This window comes from Bos javanicus, chromosome 24 (genome assembly GCF_032452875.1).
Source record: "Bos javanicus breed banteng chromosome 24, ARS-OSU_banteng_1.0, whole genome shotgun sequence".
NCBI lineage: Eukaryota > Metazoa > Chordata > Mammalia > Artiodactyla > Bovidae > Bos > Bos javanicus.
Genome location: NC_083891.1, coordinates 38,853,359 through 38,865,499, shown reverse-complemented (window position 1 = coordinate 38,865,499; position 12,141 = coordinate 38,853,359). Strand labels below are relative to the sequence as shown.

The 12,141-nt window shown below is 51.4% G+C and overlaps 1 protein-coding gene across 5 annotated transcripts; it reads left to right on the top strand.

Moving 5' to 3' along the window:
• Nucleotides 1-2,995: 2,995 nt before the first annotated feature.
• On the top strand, nt 2,996-10,587 carry ZBTB14 (zinc finger and BTB domain containing 14). Of its 5 annotated transcripts, none has more exons than XM_061399872.1 (3): nt 2,996-3,084; nt 5,631-5,714; nt 7,096-10,587. In XM_061399872.1, the coding sequence occupies exons 2-3, from the start codon at nt 5,712-5,714 to the stop codon at nt 8,440-8,442; spliced, it is 1,350 nt and encodes a 449-aa protein (XP_061255856.1). In that variant the 5' UTR covers nt 2,996-3,084; nt 5,631-5,711; the 3' UTR covers nt 8,443-10,587. The 5 variants fall into 5 exon arrangements, with proteins under 5 accessions (XP_061255856.1, XP_061255855.1, XP_061255858.1 ...); XM_061399871.1 differs by having other exon boundaries at nt 3,003-3,084; nt 5,447-5,714; XM_061399874.1 differs by lacking the exon at nt 2,996-3,084 and adding an exon at nt 4,089-4,165 and having other exon boundaries at nt 5,447-5,714.
• The last annotated feature ends 1,554 nt before the right edge of the window (nt 10,588-12,141 follow it).

Here is a 12,141-nt window from a genome sequence, read left to right as displayed (position 1 = left end):
GGTCTTCGTTGTGGTGTACGGGTTTCTCACTGCGGTGGTGTCTCTTGTTGCAGAGCCCAGGATCCAGAATGCAGGCTTTGTATGGGTTCAGAATGTATGCGTTCAGTAGTTGCAGCTCCCGGGCTCTAGACACAGGCTCAGTAGTTGGGGCACAGGGCTTAGTTGACTTCCCAGACCAGAGATCAAACCCATGTCCCCTGCATTGGCAGGCAGATTCTTAACTAGACCACCAGGGAGGTCCCCGCCTTACAAGCAGGTTCCAATTAGGAGGCAGCCATGAGCACCCTAGGGGGAGGAACAGTGTGTTCCCAGCATAGTTGTTGGCTTGAGAGTCCCACAGAGTGACAGCATTTGGAGCAGGAGAGGCAGAAGACGTCCTTCAAGGGCCTCAGATCTGTGAGTTTCAGAAAGCTTCTGAGCCCACATCAACCCCACAGCGTGTCCTTGTAACTCCCCACAGTACTGTGTGAGTCGTCACTTACCTGTCAGCCCGTATTTATGGAGGGCCTAAGGGATGCTGGCTGGCACCGAGGTAAGGCTGCTGTGTAAGGCGAGGTGCTGGGTCTGGGTCAAGCCCTTCCTTTGTAGCTTCCCCTCCTCCCTCCTCCAGCCCACGGAATTTCCTCTTTCGTTTACACTCACCCCATGATTCCCATGGAGCAAGGGACAGTCGGTCAGAGCCCAGGCGATGAGCACAAAAAAGCAAATGAAAAAGAGGAATAATTCATACAAAATCAAGATGTCAAGGATCTGTCACTTGAGACCTGCATTCTGCTGCTCAACAACTCTTCTGAGCCATTTTAATTGGATCAGATTAGCCAAATCCTGAAAGACTTTACCTAGCCATATGCCAAGAGACAGTCTTTACATAGTAGATAGGTAATCAATATATGCAGAATGAGTATATAAAGCTATGCAATTAAGTGGTATGCAGGGAGTGTTTGCATCGAACGATGAACCATAACTAAGAGAGCTATGCCCACACACTGCTCTATGAAATGACAGCTTTATCGCTTGATAACATAATCCTATGATATACTGCTATTATTATCCCCCTATAAAAACACAGACAAGATTGAAATATAACCTTAAAAGTTTTGGGAAATCCCATGGACAGAGAAGCCTGGTGGGCTACAGTCTGGGGTTGCAAAGGACACCACTTAGCGACTAAACAAACATATAAGAATAATCAGGCCCAGCGTGGCATCAGAGGGGACGTGGGCCACCTAGGGATGAAGTGTGGGCCTGACCCCTGATGGTTCTGGTTCTGTTCTTGCCACTGAAACCCACTAAACAGACAGACTTGGCAGGTCACTTAACACCATCGTGCTAGTATTTGAGCTAATCACTTAATTGAGCATTACTCCATATAATCCTCACAATTTCCTGCTCTTATCAGAGAACAAGAAGTGAGGTTTAGGGAAGCTAAATCATATACCCACTATTTGAGCTGAGTATGTCTGACTTTAGAACTGGTCTATTCTACCTCGCTTCATTCAGTAGACCCTCAGGCTTTTGTGAACATCAAAAAGGATGTGTATAAAAAGCACTTTTGGAAACGTTGAAACCGACATCAGTTAGTACTACAAATCACCTCGGGACGAACAGAATTTCTTTGGAATTTAACACAATCATAATATAATTTCTTCAAGGTGTATTATGGACCCGTTACAAGCGTTAATTTTTGTAATTATCGCACAAGCCCACAAGGATGGTCCTGCTCTAATTTTTAGATGTGAAATACGAATGTTTTGGCGAAACGCTGTTAAAACAAGTGTGATAAAGCTGCACAAGTGACGCGAGGGAGCCGCGGCGGCGTCCAGCTTCCTGTGCGTAGATGAGCAGAAAACCGGGAAGCGGGAGGGACTCGCCAGGACCGTCACCGCATGGGAGCGATGATGCTCCCACAGCACAGGAGTCGTTACTCTGCTCAACAGGGATGTAGGAACGGCGCTGAGTTATCAGAGTTCTCCGAGGAAGCTGCAAAAGAACCCGAACCCAGGGGCTCCACCGCCAGGGATGGGCTATTCGGCCTCCAGCCCCGAGACTTTTCCTTGCGAGTTTCCGGGGAGATGCGGCAGCGTGGGCGCGTCCCTGACTGGCTCCCGAGCTTTGGGGCTGTTGGGTATGCGTGTGTGTATGATCCCTTGCCTCCCTGGGATTGGGATCGCCCCTTACAGTCCAAATGAAAAGCTGTCACCTTTGCATCTCTTCTACAAACGCTTACTGAGCTCCTATAACTCGCCCATAGACAAAATGCGGCGGCGATGCCCGCTAAGACCCAACGCCCGCGAGCGCGCGTCTCGCAGTCTCCGGCGAGCGCGGAAGACAGGGTGCCCGGAACGCCCGTCCGGAACTCGCGGGCGAGCCCCGCAGCCGCGGCGCCCGGCCTGCGCGCGCCCGAGGGCGGCACTGCCCACGCACATGCACACGCACGGGAGCGCCGGGCTCCCGCGTCCCCGGTGCCGCGCCGGCGCCGGCGCAGGGCGCGGGCGGGAGCTCGGGAGTCCGAGCGGGAGGCGGGAGCGGCAGGCGGGGCGGGTGCCCGAGAGCGGCGCTCGTGCATTCGCTCCTCCGCTCTTAAGCTCCGCCCCGGTCCCGCCCACCCCCTTCTCCCGCGCGCGGGCTCCGCGCGCCCCAACCCGCGCGCGTGCGCGCGCGTGCGCAGGCCAGGGCCCTCCGGGGGCGGCCCCGTAGACTCCAACGAAAGCGTCTCAAGGTCCCGGATTAACCCTTTCCCCGCTTGCCCATTTAGAGGCCCGGTCGTGTTCCGTGCCTGCGCAAGCCGGCGGCGCGCCTTCCCCCTGGCCCGCACCGCGCATGCACGGGAAGGGGGGGTGCCGGTGGGGGTGTTCGCGGCCGGCTAGACATTCTGTGCTCGTGCAGGAGGAGGGCTGCTACCATCAGGGACGTGCACGATTCCCCCCCCACCCCGCCCCCTCCCCAAACTCCAAAAAAAAAAAAAAATCCAAAACACACTGCCACCCACCGTGCCCCCGCGCCCCGCGTCCATCCCGTCCCCGGCCTGCGTGCAGCGAGCGCGGGGAGCCCACGGCGAGTGTCTGTGGCTGTGCCAGGCTGCAGGTAAGCGCGGGCCGGGGGTGCGGAAGGGGCCCGGGCCGGCCGCGAGGCGGCCGCGGGGGCGGCGGGCGCGGCGGGGCTGCCCGGAAGAAGCGCGTTCTCGCCGCGCTCGGGGGCACCCGTCAGCTCCAGGAGGTGCGGGCGGCCCCGGCGGCGCGGCGCGAGCGGGGCCGGGCGTGGGGCCGGGGCGCTCCGGGGGCCGCGCAGGCCGGCGAGCGGGCTCGGGCAGCGGCCAGGCGGCGACAGTGGCGGCCCCGCGCGCGCGCTCGCCGAGCCTCGGCGGCGGAGTTTATGGCCGCCCCCGCTCGCACCGCCGCAGTGCACCGCGGTGGGGGTGGGGACGGCCCGGAGCCCGGCGCCGAGCGCGGCCCGCCGGGCGCCGCCCCTCCGCGCCGCGGGCCCCGCCGCGCCGCCCCCCAGCAGCCCGCGGAGGAGGGGGCCAGGACCCCCGCGCTCGCACTCCCGGGAGCGCCCGCGGAGCTCGGGAAGCCGGCCGCGCGCCGCCCCCGCCCCCGGCCGCGGGAGGGCGGGGGAGGGCCCGGCGCGAGCCGGCCGGGGAGTGCGCGGGGCGCGAGCTCCGGGCTCGCGGGCGGAGCGGGGCGCGGCGCGGCGCGTCGCGGGGCTGCGGAGCCCGGCCGCACGCCCGCTCCCGATCCCCGCCGCCGGGGCCGCCGTGGGTCCTCCCTCTCGCGCTCGGAGTCGCGGCCCTAGCCCGCGCCGAAGAGCCCGATTCTAAAAGGGAAAACGGCTGGTGCTCCGCCCGGCTTTCCGGGCGGGAGCTTTTGTTCGGGAAGGAATGCCAGCCGCTGGATCCCGTCCCCCACCTCCCGGGCCGAGCTGGATGGGAGCGAGGCTCGGAGAGGTTCCGGAGGCTGCCCGGGTCCTGCGCTCGGTTCCCTGCTGCCTTCCCATCCAGAAGCGGCGAGCTCTCGACCGGGAAGTGGTGCCGCCGCCATTGTCGCGGCGGCCCCGGGGTCGGGGAGGCGGCCGGCTGGTCGCCGCGGCTTCTGTAGGTTCGGCTTAGCGGGGGCCCCCGCGCCGACGCTTTGGAGAAGCGACATGCAGGGGCAGCTTCGTCCAGGAGGTGTGGTTGGAGCGGCATCTTGCCCTCCACCTGTAGGGATACTGGCAACGGGGATCTTCCCGTTTGACTCACCTGAACTTAGCAATGGGAACATCTCAACAGAGGGGGAAAATGGAGATATGGAGAGATAGAGTGGGACCAAATAACACATAGGCTTAAAAAAAAAAAAATCTAAGTACGTTGCCATGGGTACTGTACGCCTCTCCTGTACCTGGTCCTTACACCTTTATCCCACAAGCTCCAGAGAGAACGACTGTAGGAAGTAACCTGGTAGGAAGGCTGCCTTCCCTTGGGGGTGGCCTCAGGCTAGGGTGCACCCTTAGAAATCATTCTGCCCAGTCCTCGCACTTGGCAAGTAAGAAAACAACCTGCCACTTTAGGCAGCTTTATGATGTTTTTGCTTTTCTGTAGAGGGTTTTCAGGACTCTGGTTCTGCCATTCTCAAGTTTGTGTGGTCACCGTTCAGTAGAGAAGGCTTGATGTTTTTCAGAATGTTGGTCTGTAAAATGGAGTTTAAACTGGAAAAAATAAAGAATCCTTTGAGCTTCCCTGTAGGGATAGAGGCAGACACACCTGGAGTTATCTAGTGCAAGCTTCAAAACCAGAGTGATTTAAGTAACTATATACTACATCATCGGAGAAAGCAATGTCACCCCACTCCAGTAGTCTTGCCTGGAAAATCCCATGGATGGAGGACCCTGGAAGGCTACAGTCCATGGGGTCGCTGAGGGTCAGACACGACTGAGGGACTTCACTTTCCACTTCCATGCATTGGAGAAGGAAATGGCAGCCCACTCCAGTGTTCTTGCCTGGAGAATCCCAGGGACGAGGGAGCCTGGTGGGCTGCCGTCTATGGGGTTGCACAGAGTCGGGCACAACTGAAGCGACTTAGCAACAGCAGCATACTACATCATACGGAAGAGTGGATAGAAGTAAACAGCTACTGTTCCCTCTCCCCCACTGTTAACTGTTGAGTATATGTACTTTTCTTAACTTTGTCTATATTTATCGATGTAAAAAATATATAGTCTATGTTTATATAAGCCAAGCAGAAAAAAATTTGGAAGGCTATGTATCCAGCAGGAAATGGTAGGGGAACGAGGTACTTAACAGCTTTCACTTTATCTGTGCAGCAATCAGCATCCTTGCAAATATAGACAGAGGCTTAGTGAGGGGAACTCCCTTAGTGGTTCCCCAGCCCATCCTTCCCATTCCCGTTGCACACCCCCTCCAGGCTGCCAGTGCTCCAGCCCTTACCTTTTCTCCTTCATATCTGTTCAGAGCTGAACGCGACGCTGCCAGCCACCCTCCTCTTTGTTCCCAACCTGAAAATGGGTACAGGTGCCAGTGACAGGACAAAAAAGGAAAGTTTCTTTTTAAAAATCAATTTTTGAAAACATTCTTGTTTACAACTGGGGATAGGGAAAGAGCCAACTTCACTCTTGTATGTCCTTTTCTCTTGTAGGACTGGCGTGCCCCTGATCAGAGTTATTCTGATCCGAAGATTTTGGTGTTTAAAGCATTAAGATAATAGCCTGAGTTGTTCATGGTAACTATGACTTTGCATATTAAGTCTTTAGAATCTTATTGGTGTTAGCTTTAAAATGTCTCTCAGTTATGTACTAGCATTCTTTAGGGGACTAGGTATTTTCCTCATACTTATGCTTGGTTGAATAAAAGAAAAGCAAGGTTTTTGAAAAGAAACACCCAGGACACATTAGTTTAAAAAAGATCACTCCTTTAACACGTGGCAGATGTCTTCTGTGCCAGTTCTCCATTTCTTTTTCTCATAAACCCCCCAGCGCACTTGTCAAGTGCATCCAGGTCTGATGACACTTTGATCTGGATGACAGATAGACTGGCATCCAGGGGGAATGAAGCTGCTTGTCACTGTCTTCCCAAATGTCATCTGATTCTCTGAGGGTCCTATTAAACCTTGCCCCTTGTTCAGAAGTGGCCCAACACTGGTGTGAAGACTAGAGGACAACCCTGAATGGAGTGTTCTGGAAATGATTCCCCTCCCTGGGTCTGCAGGAGTGATCTGTCTCTTGCGTCAAGGAAGCAGAACCTTGAGAGCTGCTAGTTATTGTACTGAGTCTTCCTCGGCATGAAATTAGACACAGCAGACGGCACTGGCGGATGCTTGCCAAACGGTTTTCTTAAACCTTGAAGCTGAGTTGTCATTATTACCTCTAGTTATCAGGAAGCACTGGTTTTGGAGCTAGAGTGTCTGGATTTGCTAGAGAAGGCAATGGCAACCCCACTGCAGTACTCTTGCCTGGAAAATCCCATGGACGGAGGGGCCTGGTGGGCTGCAGTTCATGGGGTCGCTACGAGTCGGACACAACTGATTGACTTCACTTTCACTTTTCACTTCCATGCATTGGAGAAGGAAATGGCAACCCACTCCAGTGTTCTTGCCTAGAGAATCCCAGGGACGAGGGAGCCTGGTGGGCTTCCGTCTGTGGGGTCGCACAGAGTCGGACATGACTGAAGCGACTTAGCAGCAGCAGCAGAGCCCTGACTGTCCACTAAATAGTTAGAATATTGGGCAGGTTCCTCAGTTTATTGGTAAAGTAGGGTAATAACAATGCCTATCTCTCAAGGTCATTTGATCAGTGCCTTTGTGAAAACATGAAAAGTGCGTAGCACAATGCCAGGCAGGTATTGCGTGCCCAGTAGGAGTTGTTGTTATTATGAGTAAGCATACGCTGAGTACGGTGAAGATAAGTAGAAGGAACAGTGTGGAAATCCCTAAATTTGGATCTGTCTTTTCTCCTCCTATTCTTGAACCCCTCCTGACAGTGACTTTCTGAAATTGTTAGGGACTGGAAAGTGGTCAGAAAATGAAATCTCCCTGAAATTTTTATATGGAAAAGTAGTGTCCATAATGACCAAAATTCTTTTTCTTTATAAACATTTTCTTGTAGGAGTTTTTCATCAGTATGTCTGAAACCATTAAATATAATGACGATGATCATAAAACTCTGTTTCTGAAAACACTCAACGAGCAACGCTTGGAAGGAGAATTTTGCGACATCGCGATCGTGGTCGAGGATGTGAAGTTCCGAGCGCACAGGTGCGTTCTTGCTGCCTGCAGCACCTACTTTAAAAAGCTTTTCAAGAAACTGGAGGTAGATAGTTCCTCAGTAATAGAAATAGATTTCCTCCGTTCCGATATATTTGAAGAGGTCCTGAATTACATGTACACGGCAAAGATCTCCGTGAAAAAAGAAGATGTTAACTTAATGATGTCATCCGGTCAGATTCTCGGCATCCGGTTCCTGGATAAACTCTGCTCTCAGAAGCGGGACGTGTCCAGCCCGGACGAAAACAACGGTCAGTCGAAAAGCAAGTACTGCCTGAAGATCAACCGCCCCATTGGGGATGCTGCCGACCCTCAGGATGATGACGTGGAGGAAATCGGAGACCAGGACGACAGCCCCTCGGATGACACGGTAGAAGGCACCCCCCCGAGTCAGGAGGACGGGAAGTCGCCCACGACGACGCTCAGGGTGCAGGAGGCCATCCTGAAAGAGCTGGGCAGCGAGGAGGTACGGAAGGTCAACTGCTACGGCCAGGAGGTAGAGTCCATGGAGACCCCCGAGTCCAAGGACCTGGGGTCCCAGACCCCTCAGGCCTTAGCATTTAACGATGGGATGAGCGAAGTGAAGGATGAGCAGACCCCAGGCTGGACCACGGCGGCCAGCGACATGAAGTTCGAGTATCTGCTGTACGGGCACCACCGGGAGCAGATCGCCTGCCAGGCGTGCGGGAAGACGTTTTCAGACGAGGGTCGGCTGAGGAAGCACGAGAAGCTGCACACGGCCGACCGGCCCTTCGTGTGCGAGATGTGCACCAAGGGCTTCACTACGCAGGCCCATCTGAAGGAGCACCTGAAGATCCACACGGGCTACAAGCCCTACAGCTGCGAGGTGTGCGGCAAGTCGTTCATCCGCGCCCCGGACTTGAAGAAGCACGAGCGGGTGCACAGCAACGAGCGGCCCTTCGCCTGCCATATGTGCGACAAGGCCTTCAAGCACAAGTCCCACCTCAAGGACCACGAGCGCCGTCACCGCGGCGAGAAGCCCTTTGTGTGCGGCTCCTGCACCAAGGCCTTCGCCAAGGCGTCCGACCTGAAGCGGCACGAGAACAACATGCACAGCGAGCGCAAGCAGGTCACCCCTAGCGCCATGCAGAGCGAGACCGAGCAGCTGCAGGCGGCGGCCATGGCTGCGGAGGCCGAGCAGCAGCTGGAGACCATCGCCTGCAGCTAGAGGTGGGGGACCGGGATGCGCACGCGCGCCAGGGATGCTCAGCATCCTTTATCCGCATCCCGCATCCCGAGCCATGAACGCCAGCCGCCACGTTTCGTTGGAAACTTACCGAGAACTTGTACTCGCTGGACATAAGGCAGTGCTTGGTTGGGTGTTTCGAAAACTTTGCAAGGAAATAACCGTTCCTTGCTTCTGACCAAACTGTTTCACTGTCCCGTCTGGTGTGTTGTATTAATGTTGCCAGTGAGCACCCGGCCCCCGCCCGCCCCCCCCACCTTTTTTTTTTATGATTTCTGATTTTAATTTGAGAACTCCTGGGCCCAGTTCAGAAGTGAGAAACTTCTGTCCCTTTTTAAAAGTCCCCCTCTCCGCCTGCTGCACCAGGAAGAGCACCGCACAGAGTGATAATTGAGTGGACTGATTTCCTGACCATCACCGTTCTGTGTGACTTACGGGTCACAGCGACATTTTTAAGAACTTTAGTAAAAGTACTTCGTGTAGACGCAGGAAATACGGGTGGGTGGTTGACCAAGAACCCTGCGTGCACAGATAGGAAAACAAGTTCCGGAAATGCAAAATGGTGTCAGATTTATATATTTGGTTTGTTAGTTTTCTATCACTGTTTTTCATGGTTTTTGTGGACAAATAATGGTTGCTTTGCTGAAGTGTTTCTTCATCCTTTTTGATTGCCCGCACGTGCCCCTAAAGATGTCACATGACCTGAAGGCATGTCAGTCGTTTGAGGGCTGAGTTTTTTCACTCTTGTTTGGGGTATTGCTACTCTGCAGCTGATGGGGTTTATGGGCTGACCAGTGCTGAGAGGGTTAGAAAAGGAAGTGTAGGAACCTGGCTCTCAGAGACAAGGTTTGCATATTTGCAACAAGTCCAAGATTTCCTAGATCAAAATAATTCCTGATTTTGAAATTGGATTTTTGTTCAGGATCAAAATTAGGCCAAGAACAGGTATACCTCTTCAGGTACGTTTGTGTAACTTAAAGAGTGTCATCAAGCTTTTGGGCTCTCGGCATCACGTGATTATCCATAAAGAAGATGCAGTGTCCTTCCTGAAATCATTATGTTTAAAATCTTTTACCTGTGTAAATAGTACAGAAGCGTTGGTCTTATGTATCTCAAGTACAAGTAGACAGCTGCACTTTTTTTGCACATGGGATTAACGATATCTCCATCAGCAACAAACATCAGTCTGTTTTTAACCAATATTAAAGATTGTCAGACCAAATGTTTATGTTCTTGAAGTATATTTCATCACTGATTAAAGTTTTAAGTGGAAGATGATTGCCTTTTCATAGCCGTAAACTGAATTATAAGTGCTGTTCCAATTCTGGTGTACGAATTCCTAAAGAATGTATTTCTTTAGGAATACATTGAAATACCAACAATAGTTTGAATTATGTTCTGTAATAAAGAATTAGTTCTTTTAGAATGTACCATTTTCAAAAAATGTTGATTTTTAAGATTTATTTTTGGTTGCTAGGGTTTTTTTTTCTTAAGATACATTAAAGTAATTTCATTTCCTAGCTTGTTGCATTAACACCTGTAATTATTATTGTGAGAGAAAGTTTATTTTTTAAACTGGTGTATATGTTATGCCCATGATTGTAGGATGAAGATGTTACCTTTTTAAGAATCTTATTTATTGGTAAATGTTTAGTTTAAAACTAATTTAATTTCTTTTCTTAAATGTTGTTTATTTTCTCCTAAAAGCAGTTGTGTCGCTGTATTTATATGCTCTTCATAGAAGGGGAACCGATTGCTGTTCCTAGACTGTTTTAACCAAAGCAAAGGAAAAGTATTTAACATCTTGTGGATGGCTACTTCAGCAAATCATACCTGGGGCCTTTGTTTTTGTATATAAAAGAAAATATACTTCTGTCATTCCTGTTTTTGTTTTTTTCCTAGCAGCCTGTCACACACCCAGGTTTCTACCCAAGTGCATTTTCTATACTGTCTTCATCTTGGTTATACAGAGTTGCAAGTTCCCCATGTAGCATTGACCTTCACTGAAACCACATAATCACAGTGGTGTCCCCAAAAGAAAGCGCTTTCAGCACTTTATTTGCATCGTGTAAATATGTGTCATTGGTCCTATTTTGCATGAGAAATATATTTGTGTTGTAATTTCCACCACCAGTGCTGGGTTCATCTGTGTTTAGGGTGCATGTTTTTGTTGTGTTCTGGGCAGCGAGGTTGTGACATGGCAGCTCTCCTGTCTCCTGGTCATGAAGCCTGCCTCTCTCCCACCTAGCTGGCTATAGTGTCCTGTGGATGATGAAGCCCTCGTGTCCAGCAGTTCTAGGGTACCTCCCTGCACAGCGAGTTACTTCTGAAACATGCTTACGCTGAATCTGCCTTGTGAGAAGGAAGGAAATGCCAATGTCAACGTTCAGTTCAGTTCAGTGGCTCAGTCGTGTCCGACTCTTCGCGACCCCATGAATCATAGCACGCCAGGCCTCCCTGTCCATCACCAACTCCCGGAGTTCACTCAGACTCATGTCCATCGAGTCAGTGATGCCATCCAGCCATCTCATCCTCTGTTGTCCCCTTCTCCTCCTGCCCCCAATGCCTCCCAGCATCAGAGTCTTTTCCAATGAGTCAACTCTTCGCATGAGGTGGCCAAAGTAGTGCAGTTTCAGCTTTAGCATCATTCCCTCCAAAGAAATCCCAGGGCTGATCTCCTTCAGAATGGACTGGTTGGATCTCCTTGCAGTCCAAGGGACTCTCAAGAGTCTTCTCCAACACCATAGTTCAAAAGCATCAATTCTTCGGCGCTCAGCCTTCTTCACAGTCCAACTCTCACATCCATACATGACCACAGGAAAAACCATAGCCTTGACTAGATGGACCTTTGTTGGCAAAGTAATGTCTCTGCTTTTGAATATGCTATCTAGGTTGGTCATAACTTTCCTTCCCAGGAGTAAGCGTCTTTTAATTTCATGGCTGCAGTCACCATCTGCAGTGATCTTGGAGCCCCCCAAAAATAAAGTCTGACACTGTTTCCACTGTTTCCCCATCTATTTCCCATGAAGTGATGGGACCGGATGCCATGGTCTTCGTTTTCTGAATGTTGAGCTTTAAGCCAACTTTTTCACTCTCCATTTTCACTTTCATCAAGAGGCTTTTGAGTTCCTCTTCACTTTCTGCCATAAGGGTGGTGTCATCTGCATATCTGAGGTTATTGATATTTCTCCCGGCAATCTTGATTCCAGCTTGTGTTTCTTCCAGTCCAGCGTTTCTCATGATGTACTCTGCATATAAGTTAAATAAGCAGGGTGACAATATACAGCCTTGACGAACTCCTTTTCCTATTCGGAACCAGTCTGTTGTTCCATGTCCAGTTCTAACTGTTGCTTCCTGACCTGCATATAGGTTTCTCAAGAGGCAGGTCAGGTGGTCTGGTATTCCCATCTCTTTCAGAATTTTCCACAATTTATTGTGATCCACACAGTCAAAGGCTTTGGCATAGTCAATAAAGCAGAGATAGATGTTTTTCTGGAACTCTCTTGCTTTCTTCATGATCCAGTGGATATTGGCAATTTGATCTCTGGTTCCTCTGCCCTTTCTAAAACCAGCTTGAACATCAGGAAGTTCACGGTTCACGTATTGCTGAAGCCTGGCTTTTGAGCATTACTTTACTAGCGTGTGAGATGAGTGCAATTGTGTGGTAGTTTGAGCATTCTT